This window comes from Moesziomyces antarcticus (genome assembly GCF_000747765.1).
Source record: "Moesziomyces antarcticus DNA, scaffold: scaffold_v10006, strain JCM 10317, whole genome shotgun sequence".
NCBI lineage: Eukaryota > Fungi > Basidiomycota > Ustilaginomycetes > Ustilaginales > Ustilaginaceae > Moesziomyces > Moesziomyces antarcticus.
Genome location: NW_014639004.1, coordinates 334,778 through 353,657, shown reverse-complemented (window position 1 = coordinate 353,657; position 18,880 = coordinate 334,778). Strand labels below are relative to the sequence as shown.

Below are 18,880 nucleotides of genomic sequence, written 5' to 3'. Positions count from 1 at the left end.
GCTCCGTTGCTTTGCGTTGCATCTGCACGTGGTAGTGTGCGTGCGTTCGGCCACGCAGACAATGGCCGTGAAGCGAACAGACAAAAGGCAGGCGGACAGTTTGCGACCAAACAGCTCGGCACTGCAGGCGGGCGCTCGAACGCCGAATCCATGCTCATGAGTCGCCACAAAGGAGTATCGATCGATACGAAACCGAGAGTGCAGCGGAGTTTGCACTGAGAGGTCGTGAAAGCTGCATCGTGGGTGAACGATCAGAGATCCACAGCGACCTCGGTCGAAAACAACAGGGGACGTGCGCAAGCGGGGCAAAGCTACGCAAACAAAGGGATGGCGGCGCTAGCGTGTTCCTGGTCTAAATCTGCAGCCTTGTACGGCGTCCCGACGGCCATGCATTGGAATTAGTCTGGATCAGATCGACCTCGGGAAGGGGTCGGTTCGATATTAGCCTCGTTCGATTCCACCGTGCCCGCTCTGCGATTGGCGAGGGCGTAGTCGGGTCTGATGATCACCTCTCGCCTAGGTTGACTAGTGCCGAAGCAAGACGAGCCACGAAGAGCCCCGCCAAAACAGCTCCTCGGGTGTGTGCGGGTGTGCTTGCGGGAAGCTGGTTTTGCAACTCCGACTTGGCGTTCATGCACCCGCTCCACTAGCTTGGTTGGAACCGGGGCCGAGTCCTGTTGAGTCCTTGCCATCTTGAGATTCGCATTCGCCCTCCGCTCGTAGTACAGTGCCTCGACGATGTTGCTTAGTGCGGGGTAGCGTGGTGCGGGGTAGCGTGCTACCGCGGCACTCGGCCTTTTCAAACGCTAGCTTGTGGAACATCTTGCCATGGGAACTTTTGACGTTGCTTTCATTCCCACAAACCCTAGCATGCCCAGCATGGAATTACACTCACAGGTCGGGAACGCAGGTCTTTGTCGTCTTGCAGGCTGATCCGAAGAGTGACCAACCAGACACGTTCACTGTCAACAATCTTTCCTCAGTGTTGAGACCTCGAGGCAACTCCTTCTCTTGCCCAGCCGTACCTTGTGGCTTTTCGAGTGTCGCAGTCGGCTCGGCGGTTCAACGTGTCACTGGACCTTCACGGTCGAGCGGAAACCCTCTTTCTCGTCCTCTGTCGGGCTCAGGAGTGCCAAGATCGCGACGGCAAGGAAGGTCGGTGAGCCATGCGCAAAAGGACAACATGTTACACCGACATAACTGACAGAACTCTCGTATTTCGAGTGTGCATCTGTCAAAACTAACATCCATCAAATTTTGACAGGCAAGCTCCTCAGTCCTCCGCTCGGTTGCGGTGGCCACGTACCTGAGTCGGCGGCACGAACGTGGCGGAACGACACGCTGCCGCTCGCGAGAGCCGAGGGCATTTGCACCGCAAAATCAAGAACGGAGCACCGGCAGAACTTTGTGGCGTCCGCATTCGCCTTCGCGGATGTCCTTCCTTTTTTGAGTCTCTCCCGCCTGCGGAGCGTGCCGAAAAAGTCACGCTTGCAGCACACGCCGCGCACGTTCGCACACATGCAGCCTTTCATTTCCACCCTGCACCCTCGTCCGCCTTGCTTTGCTCGAGTCGCAGCAGAAGGTCTCTAGCGCGTGGGCCAAACAGCAGCTTCTCCCATTTCCGACATCCGACTGCCCCTGGAAGGGACCCTGTTGCTGCGGCAACACTTGTTTGACTTCTTTTCCCCTGTTCCCTTCCACCCCTGCTGCCACATACGGTCGCACGACATCCACCCCATCCGCGCCGAAGGGCGACCTCGCCACGATGAAGTTCGGTAAGACCTACATGGAGACCATGGCCGACCCTTCGTTCCCTGCGGAATGGAGGAACGGCGCGCTGGAATACAAGCACCTCAAGAAGCTCATCAACGGCGTCGTCGCCGAGCTCGAGTCCATCGGTCTTGGCGCTGATGTCCTTCGTGAGCTCCTCATCCGGCCCGAAGATGATCCGGCGAGTTCAACTGCATCCTCACCCAAGGACAAGACACGGCCGCTCGATTCGTCTGTCGACGACCGCGACTCGGCCATCGCAGACGAGTCTGGCAACAGCTCCGAACAGGAAGAGGACAGCACCGGCCGACCAAAGAAGCTCACGCCAGCTGGAAAGTGGATCAGCGACTTCTCCGTGGATATGATTCGACGGGCTTCTTCCCCTGGCGACCGCACGACCGCAGAGAACACGCCCATTGCCAACGCGCGATCTTCGACGCAGCATCCAGGAGCTTCCCAACGTTCGTCCTCCGCCACCCACCATCTCGACGTGCCGAGCTCATCCAAACAACGCAGATACAGCGACGGCGTGCAAGAGCTCTCTGCATCGCTCGAAGACAGCCACCTCGAGCCAAATGCGCGCGGTCGTGCTTCCTTCAACGTCGGTTCCGTGCCGGATCCAGAGAGAGGGGCTAGCATCGGTCGCAAGGATCTCGCCGCCATGCGAAAGAATCGGCGCCCCTCGGATATCGACGCCCCCGATCATAGCGAGCCTAGATCGCACGAACCAAGCCCGGGACACCACGACTGGACTGCGAGCAAGTGGCGTGAGGAGGCGAAGCTCGACTGGGATCCGAGCAGCATCTCTCTTAAGGCCGGTGCTACCAAGCTCTCTCCCCCACCTCGCGATCGCTCCGAGCGAAGCACCAGCCCGGCAAAGCACCGATGGGTCGAAGGCAAGTCCGGCCGACGCGCTCGTGCCGAGTACGAGCTCGGAGGCACCCCCGAGCATCCGGAGCCTCGCATTCGTCTCTTCATCGAGTCACCGCTGCCATCAGACGATGAAGAGGGTGACGAGGCCGCAAATGCCGACTCGGTCAGCCTCTCGGACGACGCAAGCAGCCGAAAGAGCATCGAGAAGCAGATCATCGAGCTTCCAGCCACACCAACCAGGCGCTTCTCCACCATTCCCGAGGACGGGCCCGAGGGCGAGACCAAGGAGCAGAAGGTCAAGCGACAGTCCGAGATCCGCAGGAAGCGCGGCACGCGATCGCGCGAGATCGTCATCCCGCTCACTGCCGACACGCAGTTCCTCGACACGCTCACCCACGCGCTCCAGAACCTGTCCAACATCCAGACGCACCAGCACGACAACTTTATGCTCGAGACAGAGTCGCTGTGCTCTGCCGTCGCACGCGCATCCAGCCCGTACGCCTCCAAGAACGACCTCTACGTGTGGAGGGAGATCTTCGGACTCTGGGTCGAGATGCAGGTGTTTGAGAGTCAGCGCGAGAAGGATCGCGGCGAGCTCAGCATCGACGAGAGCGAGGCAAGGCTCAAACGCTTTGCGCTCGAGCTCGCCAAGCGCGGTTGGATCCACGATCCCAATGCGCCCACTCCGAGCAAGAAGGGCAAGCTGGTCAAGCTCAAGATCGGATCTGGCCCCAGCAGCCAAGGGCTTCAGAACCAGACGAGCGCAACTGCCATCGAGGACTTTCTCAGGCTCAACTTTGCGCTTCTGGACGTCAAGAAGTTCCAGCGTGTCAACGTGGAGGCCGCAAGAAAGATCCTCAAGAAGCACGACAAGCGCACCGCGCTAACGGCGAGCAACGACTTGAGGACGTTTATGGCGCAGCAGGAAGCGGCAAGGCGTGCGGCGGGCATCCATCCGGTCGGTTCGGGCGGAGTGATTAACCTGCCGGTTTCGGCATTCCAGCCCGCCGAGCCGTCGGCCGGTGTCTCGAATGCGCTCATCTCGTCCGCGGCGCATCCGTCGCTCGCTGCGTTACTGCCATCGGCCACCACAGGAATCCTGTCCGAGTCGCTGCCACACATCCTGCTGTCGCTCGTCACCACGACGCTGCTGCCGATTCTGCCGTCGGTCGACGACTACAGCTGCGCGATCTGCACCTCGGTCGCATGGAGGCCTGTGCGTCTCGACTGCTCGCACCTCTTCTGCCTCAGGTGTCTGGTGAAGCTCCAGAGGCAAGGCAAGGACGACTGCCCGCTGTGCAGAGCTCCCGGTGCCGTCAAGTCTGCCGACCGCCACAACATGAACGAGGAGACCGACAGGTATCTCCAGACCTGGTTCCCGCGCGAGGTCAAGGAAAAAACAAAGGAGAACGAAAAGGACCGCCGCCAGGAGGACCTCGAGGCGCTCGGACTGCGCGAGGAAAAGTGCGTCATCCAGTAGCCTGCCCTCCATCCACTTCTATATCCTTGCGCCAGCCATTCCCCCCTACCTACACACTGTCACACTGTACACCATACCCTCACTCGTGCTTCCGTCATAGCAAAGGTCCGGCTAGAGCTCTGTCTAGCCGTAGCAAGCATGAATCGTCTGTGGCTCGTAGTCTCGGAAGCTCGATGTGTGTCTGTCACGAACAGACTGGCAACAACGATTATGATTGCCTATCGCGCCCTCGCTGACATCTGCGGCCATAGAACCTTGAAAGCACCGCATCCCGTCCGATCTGCGAAGTTAAGCAAGGTATCGCCTAGTCAGTACTGCGGTGGGGGACCACGCGGGAATCCTAGGTGCTGCAGTTCCTTTTTTGCTTTTTGGCCCTGCCAAAAATTTTGGACCGGAGTGAAGTGGAGAAGTCAGCCTCGAGCGCAAGGGTCCACCTTCCTGCTCAAAATTTGGACCGAGAAGACTTGACTTTCCACATACGCCCTCTTCGCCTTGTCTTCCACCCTCCATCCTGCATCCTCAGCATCACATTTGGCTTCGAGCACGCCGTATACGCAGCAATGAGCGGCACATCAACATTGGCCACTGCCGGGCCATCCGAGCTGCGGACTGCGCCCTCGTACGCCGGCAGATGGACCAAGCTCTCGCCACCCCTCACGCCATGGGTTCTCTCCCTGCTCGCAGACATGGGCTTTGCACAGATGACGCCCGTACAGGCCTCGACGATCCCGCTCTTCCTCTCGCACAAGGACGTGATCGTCGAGGCGGTAACGGGCTCCGGCAAGACCCTTGCGTTCGTCATCCCGGTGCTCGAGATGCTCCTCCGCCGCTCCACCAAGCTCAAGAAGGACGAGGTGGGTGCGTTGATCGTGTCGCCCACCCGCGAGCTCGCAGAACAAATCTACAAGGTGATCAACACGTTCCTCGATGCTCAAAGCCAAATGGAAGAGGCTCAAGCGGCTGCCGAGAACGACGAAGACGACGCCGCCTCGCTGAGCGAGGATGTCAGTGATAGCGACTCGGACGCACCTACCAGTCGCGCCACGCAGAAGCGTAAGCAAGCTGTCGCGCAGGCACCAAAGAAGCCGACAAGAATCGCTGGCGTGCAGCTCGTTGTGGGCGGTTCAAAGAGCACGCCGCTCGACGACTACAGAACGTTCCGTGACGGAGGTGCCGATATCCTGGTGGGAACACCAGGACGACTGGAAGAGCTGCTGTCCAAGAAGGGCGTCAAGAAGGGCGAGCTCGACGTGTTGGTGCTGGACGAGGCAGACCGACTGCTCGACCTGGGCTTTACCGAGAATCTGCACCGCATCCTTGCGCTGCTGCCCAAGCAGCGCCGCACGGGTCTCTTCAGCGCCACTATGACCGACGCACTCTCCGAACTCGTCCGCATGGGCCTCCGCAATCCCGTGCGTGTCGTGGTCAAAGTGGAGGCCAAGACCAAAGCCGGCACCAAAGCATCCTCGTCCAAAGCTGACGAGTCCAGACGAACACCAGCGTCGCTGCAGAACCTCTTCCAAGTCTCGCGTCCGGAGAACAAGCTGGTTCAGCTCCTGCGCATCTTGCTGTTCGAGAGCAGCGAGAAGGGCATGAGCGGTGGCGCGAAGAAGTTCATCGTCTACTTTAGCACGTGCGCGCAGGTCAACTACTTCTACTCGGTCTTCAGCCAATTGCCGCTGTTCAAGCAGCACCGCATGAAGCTTCATGCTCTTCACGGTAAACAGACGCCCTCCAAGAGGAAGAGCATGTTCGAGGCGTTTGTCGCAAGTACCTCCCTCGATGCAAGGGGTGGGGGAGCAACGGTGTTGTTCTGCACAGACGTGGCGGCGCGTGGGTTGGATCTGCCCGATGTCGAAGTGGTGGTGCAGTACGACCCGCCTACGGATCCAAAGGTATTCTCGCACCGATGTGGACGTACGGCTCGAGCAGGCCGACGCGGACGGGCGATCGTCATGCTCCATGCCGGTCGCGAGGAAGATCTGGTGAGCTACCTAGCAGTGAAGCGCATCCCACTCGCACCCTACCCGTACCTCTCTGCATCTCTGGAAGGAGCAGTGGAGCCAGCAGAGGAGGACAGTGATGCAGGCGCGCGCGAGCTCGAGGCTTCGATCCGCACCCTGTGTCGGCAAGATCGCGAAGTGTGGGAGCTGTCCGTGCGTGCATTCGTCTCGTACACGCGCGCATACAGCAAGCACGAAATGTCGTACATCTTCCGTCTTTCCGACCTGGACCTTGGGGCTGTCGCGCACGCGTTTGGCCTCATCCGACTCCCAGCTATGCCCGAACTGAAAGCGCGCAAAGCCGCCGGCCTGGTCTACGACGAGGAAGCCTTCGACCTCAACGCGCTAGCGTACAAAGACAAGACCAAGGAGAAAGCACGACAGGCAAAGATCATTGCCGACAAAGAAGCGGCTCAAGCCAAAGCGGACGAGCAGCCAGACGACTCGGACGATTCCGACGATTCGGTAGCCGACAAGCCCCGCGCAAAGAAGAGGGACCCAGGTGCAGGCGCCTGGTCGGCCCAGAAGGAGCGCAAGGAACTTCGTGCCGTGCGCAAGGAAAAACGCGCTGCCAAACGTGCCTTCCTCAAGTCCCAACCCCAACCCCAACCGGCCCAAAAAGACGATGATGATGAGGAAGAGGAGGACGACTGGGACGAAGACTATCGCCAACTCAAAAAGCAAAAGCGCGCCAACCGCAAGCCCACCAACGGCCCCTCGGACGATTTCGCCTCAGACTCGGCGCAAAGCGACAACGAACAACAAGAACCCTTTTTCGTCGTCTAACTTAGCTCCCCATCCAACCGCCGCAATCCCACGCTCGACCAACCGTGCACATGAATACAAATTCCAAAAGCGCCGCATAAAGAAAGGGCTGATACACCCGTAACCATACAAGAGGAGAGCAACATCGGAACGCGAGAAAGGGGAACGTGAGAGAGACTTGGAGAGAGAGAAAAGGGGGGAAGGATTCTTCTATGCGCGGACGTGAATATTGCCGGCCTCCTCCTGCGAGACTTCGGCATGGATATCTTCGAGCGACTCCTCCATCGAGACGCCGAGCGACGGGCCGTCCTGGCCGTCTTCCATGGCGCGCACCACTTCGCCCTCGAGATCGCGGCCGAGCCCGCCCTGCTCGCGCGACGACCGGCGGATGAAAATGGGCGGCTTGTCCGCCAGCGCAATCTCGGGCGCCGAGAGCGTCTTGGGCGCCGGCTTGAACTTGGCAGGCATCGGATCGTTGCACACCACCTTGACCGGGCCGTGGCGCAACAGACGCCGCTTGCTCGTCTTGGACAGCGTGGGGCCCGCCACCATCGACTCGGTCGGCTCGTCGTCGCTCTCGTTGCGCGATGCTGGCATCGACGCCTCGCTCGCAAGCGCGTCGAGCGACGCGCTTCCCGACCGCTCCGCGCCCGAGGATCGAAGAGGATGCGGCGCCGACGCCAGAACGGGTGAGGGAGAAGCTGCAATCTCGGACGCAATCGCTTCGCGCTCAGCGATCGGGTTGAAAGAGCCGCGGCGTCCCGACTGGATCGAGCGCGGACCCATGACAGTCTCGGTCGAGTCGCGCTCGATCAGCTGGGGTGGCGATCCAGGCTGGCCAGCCTTCGGGATCATCACCTCCAGCACGCCACTTCCAGGCTTCTTCGCGCCGAAGTAGTCGCCCTGCACCGGTGGCGCCACATACTTGGAGAGAGACTGTCGCGTGGACGGGTCAAACAGCCACTTGACCAACGTCGACTCGAGCGCAGCACTCTTGACCGGCTTGGAGAGGTAGTCCGACATGCCCGCCGCCAGGCACTTTTCGCGATCGCCCCGAATGGCCGAGGCGGTCATGGCGATGATGGGCGTGGTGCGGATGTCGACGCTCTCGGACTTCCGCAGTCGCTTGGTCGCCTCGTAGCCGTCGCAGTTGGGCATGTGGCAATCCATGAGAATGAGGTCGTACGGCTGCTTGCCGACCTCCTCGACCGCCTCGAGACCATCCTTGGCCACCTTGCAGCTGAAGCCCATCTTCTTGAGCGTCTTGAGCGCGATCTGAGCGTTGATGAGGTTGTCTTCCGCCACCAGGATCCAAATGTCCTTGCGAGGTCGCTGCAGAGGATTCTCGCTCACGCCAAGGCTACTGGTTGCCTCGTCCATCTGAATCTCAGGCACACCTTCTTCGTCCGGAGACGAATCGCCGCCGGCTTCGATCGAGTGCTCCTTTTCGAAGGGGATGCTGAACCATGCGTTGGAGCCCTTGTTCTCCACGGACTCCAGGCCGATGGTGCCGCCCATGAGGTCCACCAAGTTCTTGCAGATCGACAGACCCAGACCCGTACCGCCAAATCGACGGGCAAAGGAAGGATCGGCCTGGCTGAAAGGCTGGAAGAGCTTCTTGAGCGTGGTCTGCGAGATACCGCATCCGGTGTCCCGCACTTCAAAGTGGACATGGAGACTCTTCGGGTCCTCGTATGTCTCGATCACCCGAAGCGTGATGGCGCCCGTCGCAGTGAACTTGATAGCGTTGGTCAAGAGGTTAGTCAACACCTGCCGCAACCTGCCGGCATCGCCAGTGATTTGACCAGTGTAGTTGAGCTGGCACTCGTTGCGGAACTCGAGACCCTTCTTCTGCGTGGCAAACGTGAGCATCTTTTGCGTGTCCATGATGACCACGTTGAGGTTGAAGGCAGTCTTCTCGAGGTCCATCTTGCCAAGTTCGAGCTTCTCAAAGTCGAGGATGTCGTTGATTACAGTGAGCAGAGCGTCGGCGGACCGCTGGATGTTTTCGGCAAAATCGCGCTGTTCCTTGGTCAGCTGCGTATCGCACAGCAGCTCCGACAGACCAATGACACCGGCGATAGGCGTTCGGATCTCGTGGCTCATGTTGGCGAGGAACTCGGACTTGATCCTGCTCGCCTCCTTGGCCGCGGTCTCGGCGGCGAGGGCACGCGACCTCTCGTGCATCGATTCCTCGAGCTTGAGCTCGGCGCGCCTGCGATCTGTGATGTCCACTGATGCGCCGACGACACCGATGATGGGTCCTTCGTTGGCATCGTGCTCGTACGACTCTTCTCGCTGCGGCGTGTATTGCGTGCGGAACCAACGACCTTCGATCTCCATCTCCTGGACAACCGACTCTCCGTTGAGTGCACGGCTAATGGCCTCTCGGATTCCGGGCGAGTCCCAAACCTCGAAGATGCTGCGTCCAATCATGCTTCGCTGATTCGAGCGCTTGCCCTGGCCGCTTACCGCGCTTTGGCTGTTGGTCTGCGATTCTGCGTCTTTCATGTCTTCGCTGCGTGCATGTACGACGCCGCCACCAGAAAGGGAGCCGGACATCGAGTTACCGGAGCCTGAGCCATCGCCGTCCGAGCCATTGGGCGTGCCGGGAGCGAGGCGGAGCGAACGCACACCGGGGCCCTCGGCGATGGTGATGATGGCATCACGGTCGATGGCCCAGATGGTGACGTGCGCATGGTTGATGACGCTCGTCAGCTGCGCTTGCGACTTGCGCGACGCTTCCAGCGCCTTGACCTCGTTGTCGCAGTCGGTGCAGCTGCCGTACCACTTGATGATCTTCCCGGTGTTCTGATCGCGAAGGGGCAGGGCACGGCCCAGCATCCATTTCCAATGGCCGTCGTACCTTCTGCACCGATACATGGTCTGGTAGGGTTCGCCTGTGCGCAGAGAGTGAGACCAGCGTTTGTTGGTCTCGACCATGTCATCCTCGTGGAAGACCTGCTGCCATCCTACGCCAGACGAGTCCTGGCGGTCGAGACCGGTGTAACGGTACCAGCCCTCGTTGTACCAATCGTGGTGTCCATCGGCATATGTGGTCCAGAGAAGTTGAGGCATACTGTCGCAGATGGTGCGGAAGTACTCTTCGCCCTTCTGTTCCACCTCGAGTTTACGCTGCTTGTCGGAATCGGTAACGTCGATGAGAGTGATGACACCACCCACATGCTCACCGAATCCACCAGCTCCACGGACCGGCTTGGCCACAATCTCGTAGACACGCCTCGCGCCTGTGTCGGTGGCAACGCATCCGACACGGACAGGCTTGGTGAGTTGGCCGAGGATGGCTGCGCGGTAGATCGGCCAATTCTGTTCAGGGAAAGGCTCGCTGAAATCTTCGGTGTAGCAGTCCATGACGTCGGAGAGCCAGGAGAGATCGACCTCGAGGCCGTCCTTGGTGGGTTTCTTGGCGGCGGGGTCGTTCTTGGGTCTGTCCTGCGGGCTCTTCTTCTGGAACATCTGGAGCATCTCGTCACAAGCGCGATTGCGCACGACGGTGGAGCCGTCGGCAGAGAGCGCCATGATGGCAGTTTCGATGGTATGGAAGACACCCTCCTTGAGCTCTTCTGCCTTGGTGAGTTCGAGATCGGCAGGGCTCATGCGTCTCTCGGCGAAGCGGGTGGGGACGATGCTGATGGTGAAGTAGGACTCGTGAGGCAGGGTGGACGCGCGCGTCTCCATCGAGTCCATGCGTTGCGGCGTGGCAGGCGAGGGCCCGTTGTCCAGGTCGGCGTTCTTTTCGGCGTCGCTAGAGAGGGAGCGCGCAAAGTGGTTGTTGAAGGTCTCGGAGAAGACCTCATCGGTGGGATGCCACGCCGAGATGTTCATGTCGGCGGAAAACATCTTCTGGTCATCCTGGAGGAAGGTGAGGCGGGTGAGGACGGGGGGAGCCCATGCGGCGGTGGCTCGCACCTGTGCAGCCTCGTTGAGAGCGGTGGTGAAGTCGGCGCGGTGCTTTTCGACGATGAGTTTGTCCATGGTTTGCCCCATGCAACTGACACCGGTCATGAGGAAGATGCTCTCGCACGGACGGTTCATCATGCGGATCCTGCGATTGTGGTCGAGGACGACGATGGGGGTGGGCGCAAAGTAGAGCGCCCTGACGGACTCATCGAGATCGAACATCCTGGCGGAGGAGTCGGCGAAGTAGGAGGATGAGCCGGCTGGGAAGGGCACCAGAGGGGCCGGGGGCGAACGCGGGTCGAGTGTGGATGCGTGCGACCTGCGCGAGATGGGGTTGGAACTGGCGTTGGAGGGCGAGTTGGGGTTGCTGTTGGAGGCCCCGGAGGCGGAGGAGTGGAAGGAGCCGAAAGTGCTGTTGGAGCGGACGGGATGTGCGGCTCTAGGGTTTGTGGCTTTGGTAGGGGGCAAGGGGGTGTAGTGAGGCGGGAAGCACTCGGTGTTGATGGGTAAAGAGGAGTTGTTGGTGGCAGGAGCGGGACCACCGCCGGGGCTCTCGAATCGCGCCCTCTTTAGGACGGAGGAGGAGGCGGCGGCCGAGGCTGCCGTAAAGGTGGAGCTGGACTCTTTGTCGGAGAGCGGTAGGGGCGAGGTGTCGACGTCTGCCTCTGTGACGGGTCGTTTGCGCGAAGGAGGAGGCTGGAGAGGTTCCGAGCGAGGTTGGTGGTCTGAAATGATGACAGAGGTGTGGGACACTCCGCGTGCGTTCTAGGACTCGTTGAGTGAGAGCCCAAGAACCGGAGTATCGTCGAGGGTGGAGTGAGGCAGATGGATGCCGGATGAGAAAGCTGCGAGACGACGCGGTGCCAGGACGAAGGCGAAGGACTCGCGAAGGACGCTGGCAGCGGAAGGCGTGAGTCGAAATGGATGACCGCCTTGGAACGAATCAGCCGAGGCGAGACGGAGGCGGGGGAGGAAGAATCGACGGCGGACAGATCTCTGTTTCTTCGACCATGCGCGAAGGGGCGCAGCGAGAGTGAGGGAGGAGGCGTCCGTATCGAGGACGTAGATGATGGTGGAAGGACAGGGCAGGACGACGCGGAGAGTGCAAAGAACAGCCCCAGCCGGCAGGGAGAAAGTGTGAAGAGCCAAAGATCGGGCGCAGTCGAAAAAGAGGGAAAACGCCGACGAGGATCGAAGCCAGGGCGCCAGACAACGACGACGAGGAGGGAGCGTGAAGCGGTTCGGTGGTGAGACAGGATTCGGTCACACCGGATGGCAGAGCGGCGCGGCGCGGCAAGGCGAGGAGAGGTGTACGAGTTTGCGTTGGGTCGGGGCGGAGAGGAGAGGATGCAGAGTAGGTAGGCTTGTAGCCAGGTCAGTTTTGCAGATCCAGCCAAGAGCGCAGCAAGAGCCGACGGCGATGGGGCGGGAGAAGCACGAGAATCGACGAGGGGCGCGGCATGCAGCGGATCGCAGGAGTCAGCGAGTGGGACGGTTGGGACGGGTTCAGCAGTGCAGTGCACCACCGATGTCCGGCGTCGGGTTTTGCGTACGGCAGCAGGGCTCAGGAACAGCGCGCAGTTCGCGCGCGGCAGCAGCAAGAGCACAGGAAAATTACGGCAAACGCGAGTGAGCGCGAATCCGGCTGTGCGAGGTCAAGGGCCGATCGAGGAGGGCACGCGAACCCCACCGCGTATTTTTTTTTCTTCGAAGGGCCTCCAAGGTGAAATCGCAGAGCGAAGTCGGAGCCAAATCCATCATGCGGAACTGGCTCTCCGCCCATCGCTGTTGAAACGGTCGAAGCTCGAGGCACATACGTCTCCAGCCGTGGCTCGACTCGGTCGGCCTGGTCTTGCCCTTCTCGTTTCAAGCGGAGCGCCGACCGTACCACCAATGTGCTCCAACCATCCCAGCTTTCGGCCCGATCAGGCCAAGGCCTCGCGCCGCAGCGTCCAGAAAAACAAAGGATACTCACCTCGATCGGGTCGCTGAATTGCTCGCTACCGGTGCGGAGCTGCGTGGGGAAGGCTGGCTTAGCTGACTGCAGCAGCCAAGCAGAGAGTTTGAAAGAAGCAAAAGAGAAAAGGGTCAGAACCAGCAACGGTCTAGTCTCGGCGGCGGGTAATCCAACAGGAAAACACTGTGCCATTATGCAAGCCCGCGGCAGGGCTTCGACTCAACACTGAGATCCGATAGGATTCTCGGATCCGTCGTCACTACCGCTGCTGAGCCACCTGGCGAGCTTCGTGGATCCCTCCTTGGCTAGTCTTGGTCAACCGCTATGCGGCAGGCCTGGCACGCCGTATCGGAAGTTGCCGAACGCCGGAACATCAACGGCGGAAGATGCAGCGAGCGATCTGCCCGGGTGGCTGTTATGCCAGAATGCGGCTTCGCTTCTGCACGAATCCACATGGCCGCGCCACTACGCGGTTGCCAATCTCGCCGTGCAACCCCGCAATCCGTCCGGACCCCGATGAAAGCCATCGCCGATTTGTGACAACGATCCTGGTCCCGATTTCACTTTCTTCCAAACCACTTGGTTCGTCCTTACCCGGCAAGCGTCCGACGTCTTTGGCGCCCGTTCCCGCGCACTGGGTGGTACTTACGAAAGTTTGGATGCAAGATGGACCTCTTTGTTGGCCGATGGCTCCGCGAGTCTAGCTTGCCTGGCACTATGAGGCTGTTGCGGGTGGGTTGATGAGCTGGGATGCCGTTGCACCGAGCGTTGTCGGGAGTGCCAAAGTGGTTGAAAGCGATGCAGATGGCTCTGATGTTGCAGCGAGGGAAAGTTGGCGCGGAGTAAAGTGTGCTGGGATGCAAGTCGGCTTCGTGCTGGAGTAGTGTGGGTAGACGGTTGTGTTCTGTGATGGTGGCGATAGGGAAAGACACGAGATACATTGGAAGGCTGTGATGTGGCAGGGGCGACCATACTCACAGCGGGTCTGGCTGGGAGAGCTGCAATCCTCCCTCGCCGAACCCTCTAAGCAACTCGGCTGACCCGGTGTATTACCGACCATGCCTAGCGGCCGCTTCGCTACGCCTTTCAGTTCTTAAGCTTCTCAAACCTTATTCAGCCCCAACCAAACCGTTCACCTGGCCGGCGTGCATGCGTGGCATCCACGTTTCGCACTCGAATCTTGCTGAAGTGCATTCAGGATCTGGAGCCAGATTGCTGCTTTCGCGCCCCGGACTCAGGCGAGGGCGCACCGGCCAGCTCAGGGTCGAGACCGCGACCGAGTCTAGACCTCGCCTGACATGCATGCCTGCATCAAGAACTCCCATGTATGTCGATCTAACACAGGGCGATATATGCGACCCTACGATCCTTCATACCGAGGTCCAGGCTGACGAGCATTCAACGAGCTCCGCCGACACAGCCGTGTCCGTTGAGAGGCCGTGATTGAGGGTCTCACACACGTGTCCACACACGTGCAAGCAAGAGAAGTCGAAGATACCGGAAAGACACGTTGCGTTGCATACATTACAAGAGACGGAATCGAGATGGTGACATCGCGTTGATGGGCACAAACGACGACATCGACCCGCTCGCACCCCTTAGATGCGGGCAGGAGCGTGCTGGTGAGGCAGGTGCGAGTAGAGGGCGGTGGTGAGGAACTCGTCCGGCGCCGGGGCGCGCACCTGGTCGGCAATGTAGCGCTTGGCCTTCTCGACGCTGGCGCCGATCTTGGACACCTTGGCCGCCTCCTCGTCCAGGATGCGGTCGACGTAGGCAGGCGTGATCGCGTTGCCCTCGGCCGTCTTCTGCTTGTGGTACACCCACGACCAGAGACCCAGACGCGAGATCTCACCCGTGGCAGCATCCTCCATCATGTTGGCAACGGGCACACAGCCGAGACCGTTGAGCCAGTTGGCGCAGTACACGAGCAGCGCCGCCACGTTGGCACGCACACCAGCCTCGGTGATCTGACCGGGCACGTTCGAGTTCAGCAGGTCGAGCGCCGAAACCTTGACCTCCTCGCGGCGCACGTGGTACTGGTTGGGGCCGAGCATGTTCTTGTCAAAGATCTCGAGCGCAATCTTGACCAGAGCAGGGTGCGCAACCCAGGTGCCGTCGTGGCCAGCCTGCACCTCGCGCAGCTTGTCGGCGCGCACCTTCTCCATGGCGGCGTCGTTGGCCTGCGGGTTGTCCTTGATGGGGATCTGCGCAGCCATACCACCGATGGCAGCGACACCGCGCTTGTGGCAAGTCTGGATGAGCAGGTTGACGTAGCCCTGCATGAAGGGCACCGTCATCGTCACGGCCGCACGGTCGGGGAGGATGGAACCGGGGTTGTAGCGCTGGCGCTTGATGAACGAGAAGATGTAGTCCCATCGACCACAGTTGAGACCCGAAGAGTGCTGGCGCAGCTCGTAGAGGATCTCGTCCATCTCAAAGGCGGCAGTGATGGTCTCGATGAGCACGGTGCCGCGAATGGTGCCACGGGGCATCTTGATGTAGTCCTGCGAGAGGTTGAACACGTCGTTCCAAAGACGCGCCTCGAGGTGGCTCTCCATCTTGGGCAGGTAGAAGTAAGGGCCGTAGCCGGATCGGACGAGCTCGTGGGCGTTGTGGAAGAAGTAGAGACCAAAGTCGACGAGCGAGCCGGACATGGGCTTGCCGTCGACGACAATGTGCTCCTCGTTGAGGTGCCATCCACGGGGACGCACGAGCAGCACGGCGGTCTGGCCCTGGGGCTTAAGCTTGTACTCCTTGTTGTTCACCTTGAAGTCGATGCTGCGGTTGATGGCGGCACGCATGTTGACCTGGCCGTCCATCAGGTTGGCCCAGGTGGGCGAGGTCGAGTCCTCAAAGTCGGCCATGTAGGTGTAGGCACCCGAGTTGAGCGCATTGATCACCATCTTGCGGTCAACGGGACCGGTGATCTCCACACGGCGGTCACGCAGACCGGGTGCGGGGGGAGCGCATTGCCAGGTAGGGTTGTTTCGGATGTGAGCGGTCTCGGGAAGGAAGTCGGGCAGCGCGCCGCCGTCAAATCGAGCCTGTCGGAGCTGACGGGCCTTGAGCAGCGACTGACGGGTGCTGTCAAAGGAGCGGTGAAGGACAGCGAGGAACTTGAGGGCCTCGGGGGTGAGGATGGATGCCTGGTCCCCCTCGATCTTGCCTGTTGATCGGAAGAGAATGGCAGAGGCAGCAGCGAGAAGATGGTCAGTTCTTTGCGAACGCACACAGAGCCGATTGAGGTCGCAGTCCAAAGCCAGATTTCGAGAAATACCTACCGAGCACGCGGACGCCTTCGACGGACATTATGGATGAAGTTTTTGGTGGTTGCGATGGGGTGGAGATCCTTGGAGATAAGGAGAACAGAAAGAGGAGGCGCTGGGAGTGATGACGCCAGGATAGTTGGTGGGAAGATGAGACGCACGCGAGGTCGGTCGATGCAGAAGTCTATATACTCTGGCCGTCTGCTTGGGCTGGGATGCGCCGATCGCAAAAGCTCGGGCAGGAGCGTGGATGTGCGAGCGTGGTTTCAGCGGCAGTCGCTGCCTCGTTGGCGCGCAAGTGTGGAGAAAAAGCTCAAGGCTTCCGGCCTGCATCCTACCGCAACCGGGCAGTGGGAGCGCCAACTCGGCCGCTCAAGCGCCTGAGAGCCGGTTCTGCAGGTTGCCTCGAGCAGAGCGTGAAATGGGCGCCAGTATGCGGAGAGAGGGGAGACTGCCGCACGGGCGCCAGACCTCCACCCCTCCTACCGTCCACCGCCCGTGCTGCAGTTGGCCTTTAGAATTTGTGGAGAATTTGTGGCCGGGCCAAGTGGAAATAACGTCCCTTCCGATCGACTGCTCGCCCGCTTCCAGCTCTATGGGCCGCGCCCGACCCTGGCATCCATTCCGTCGAGCCTCCGCACCCGCCGATGATAGAGTTGAAAGCGCACGCCCACACGTTGGCTGCTGCTATGCTATCGCCCTGGCAAGCTGGCATCCACGCACACTTTCGACTTGATTAGCATCGTTCTAAGTTCTACTTGACGAGAAGAGCACGCACGCTGCGTCATGGCAGCCTAGGACGGGGCAAAACCTTACGGTGAGCTGTCGTAGGTGAGGCAAGTGCGGGGTTTGTGCGTCCCCAAGCGGCGCAAAAGCTCCAGTGCGAGGCCGTCTAGGCCGTTGGATCCGGTAGCATGCCTGCTGCTGCTCCTTCGCACTTGTGCAGCCGAGGTCGACGCCGACGTCAGAAGGCTAGCCAAGTGCGGATCGGATCGCTTTCCCTCTCGCGCTTGCCGGATCAGAGGGTCACGAGTGTGCCGGCCTGGCCTGTTGGAAGCCGTCTGCATGTGGAGGACGCCCGCGTGAAAATGCGGAGATTTTCGCATCACCCTTGGCCGGACGAGACCCAACTTCCGGCAACTCCGCGACCAGAAATGCCGTGTCATTCGTGAAGGAGGGCGATTCGTACGATAGTAGGGAAACATCACCGATTTGATTACCGATCGTTGGGGAGGCCCGATTTCTTCGTGAGGTGCATCTTGCCGCTGCCGTCGCTACCACTGTCCGTGCTGCTCAATGCTTTCCATTCAAGTGCGCACTTGCCTACCTCATACAGCAGCGAGATGCCGACATACACCGCGAGCATCGACCAGAAAGATGCGCTATTGTCCTGTTATGGATGCGTTGCATCGTAGTGCGCGCATGTTGCTGAGCCATAGCCGCACACGGGAGGTGGATGGCTTGGAACTACAGCGAAATCGGGAACACCACGCGTTCTCAAAAGGGATGCCAAACAACGTGTGGGCGAGAAAGAGTTGGTATTGAGACAACACTGGTACAAGCGGCGGTCAATACGACAGCAAAGCAAGGAGAGCCATGCCGTCCTTAAAGACCGTTGGCAATCTCGGTGATGCCAGTCTGGAAGAATTGGAAGGGAAGATCCAAGAATCAAGGGAGGCAAGGTGTCAATAGAAGCTCAAGCAAACGGTCGCGTGCAACTAGCATGCCTAGCATGCCTGCACAGATGCAGAATCATAGTGCCATGGCACGAGTACTTACCTGGAGGGCGTTGGGGTTGGCACCAACGATCTTCTTGACAGCCTGGCCCTTGTGGAAGATCACAAAGGTGGGCATGGCCTGGATGCCGACCTCGGCGGAGATCTTCTCCTGGGCATCGACGTCGACCTTGTAGAAGTCGATCTTGTCGCCGGCGGGGGTGTCCGAGATCTTCTCAAAGATGGGGCCGATGACCCTGCAGGGACCGCACCAAGTAGCCCAGAAGTCGATGATGATGGGCTTGTCACCTTCGATCTGTTTGCATGCCAAAGTGCAAGAACGAAGCAAGAAAAGTCAGAGACTGTTGACGTTGCTCGACGGATCTGGTCTCGAGCCATGATGCACAGATACTTACGAGGCTCTTGAACTGCTCGTACGACTCGATAGCCTTGACAACCATTGTGACAGATACGGTGGGGGTGATGTAAAGATGGGAGAATCTATGTGGACAACAGCAAAGATGGAGGTGAGTTTTATAGCTGAGATCCTTGCCCCAACGTGCATTCTGACTTCGGCCATGCAGACTCTGCTCGTGGCCAACCAACACTTGCGTCTACAGTAATCGCCGTCCAGCTCAGCCAAGAGGCTGAGTGTCCGGTCAGTCACCGCGCAGTCAGTCACGGCGCGCTAGGACCACCGCTCGTCCATGGCGTTCGCTGGGAAAAGCCCAAATTTTGGCTGATCGGCGCAGCGCACTCTTCCAAAAGCACGCCACCCCCCGATGACAGCTCCTGCGCACTTGCTGAGGCGGAGTGGGACTCGGACTTTAGGCGATTTTCCCCAAGCTATGTTAGACTCAGGAGAAGGGTCCTTGCATAGCCGCCAAGCTGCTCCGATGTCCGAGTTGACCCTCCGTCCTCCCGCGAATCTGATGTTGCCATCGTTTCGTCAACGGCAATTACTGCAAGCGGCATAGGCCTCCGAGCTCCAACCTTCCATACAAGTCCATCGATCATCGATACTTCGAGAATTCGGTCGAGCGTTTGCATTCGGACATAGGCGGCGCCCGGTCCGGTCATGGTCTACTCGGCATCAACATAGCCTGCAGTGACTCCGAGATCCCACTGGG

General features: G+C 59.9%; 4 protein-coding genes across 4 annotated transcripts; 2 read left to right on the top strand and 2 right to left on the bottom strand.

Annotated features, from left to right (window-relative positions):
- Positions 1-1,765: 1,765 nt before the first annotated feature.
- PAN0_006d2933 (RING-14 protein) lies at positions 1,766-4,123 on the top strand (the record flags this gene model as incomplete). The annotated part of the gene is made up of 1 exon (XM_014801575.1): positions 1,766-4,123. One exon carries the CDS (start codon positions 1,766-1,768, stop codon positions 4,121-4,123), a length of 2,358 nt encoding a protein of 785 aa, XP_014657061.1.
- A 560-nt stretch (positions 4,124-4,683) lies between these two features.
- PAN0_006d2932 (DEAD-domain-containing protein) lies at positions 4,684-6,912 on the top strand (the record flags this gene model as incomplete). Its single annotated transcript, XM_014801574.1, has 1 exon — positions 4,684-6,912. The coding sequence occupies one exon, from the start codon at positions 4,684-4,686 to the stop codon at positions 6,910-6,912; it is 2,229 nt and encodes a 742-aa protein (XP_014657060.1).
- A 189-nt stretch (positions 6,913-7,101) lies between these two features.
- On the bottom strand, positions 7,102-13,710 carry PAN0_006c2931 (histidine kinase group protein; the record flags this gene model as incomplete). The annotated part of the gene is made up of 6 exons (XM_014801573.1): positions 7,102-11,508; positions 11,608-11,707; positions 12,082-12,375; positions 12,630-12,853; positions 13,112-13,181; positions 13,415-13,710. The coding sequence occupies 6 exons, from the start codon at positions 13,708-13,710 to the stop codon at positions 7,102-7,104; spliced, it is 5,391 nt and encodes a 1,796-aa protein (XP_014657059.1).
- A 657-nt stretch (positions 13,711-14,367) lies between these two features.
- On the bottom strand, positions 14,368-18,211 carry PAN0_006c2930 (malate synthase A; the record flags this gene model as incomplete). The annotated part of the gene is made up of 6 exons (XM_014801572.1): positions 14,368-15,985; positions 16,051-16,245; positions 16,852-17,096; positions 17,363-17,425; positions 17,815-18,066; positions 18,167-18,211. The coding sequence occupies 6 exons, from the start codon at positions 18,209-18,211 to the stop codon at positions 14,368-14,370; spliced, it is 2,418 nt and encodes an 805-aa protein (XP_014657058.1).
- Between the last annotated feature and the right edge of the window lie 669 nt (positions 18,212-18,880).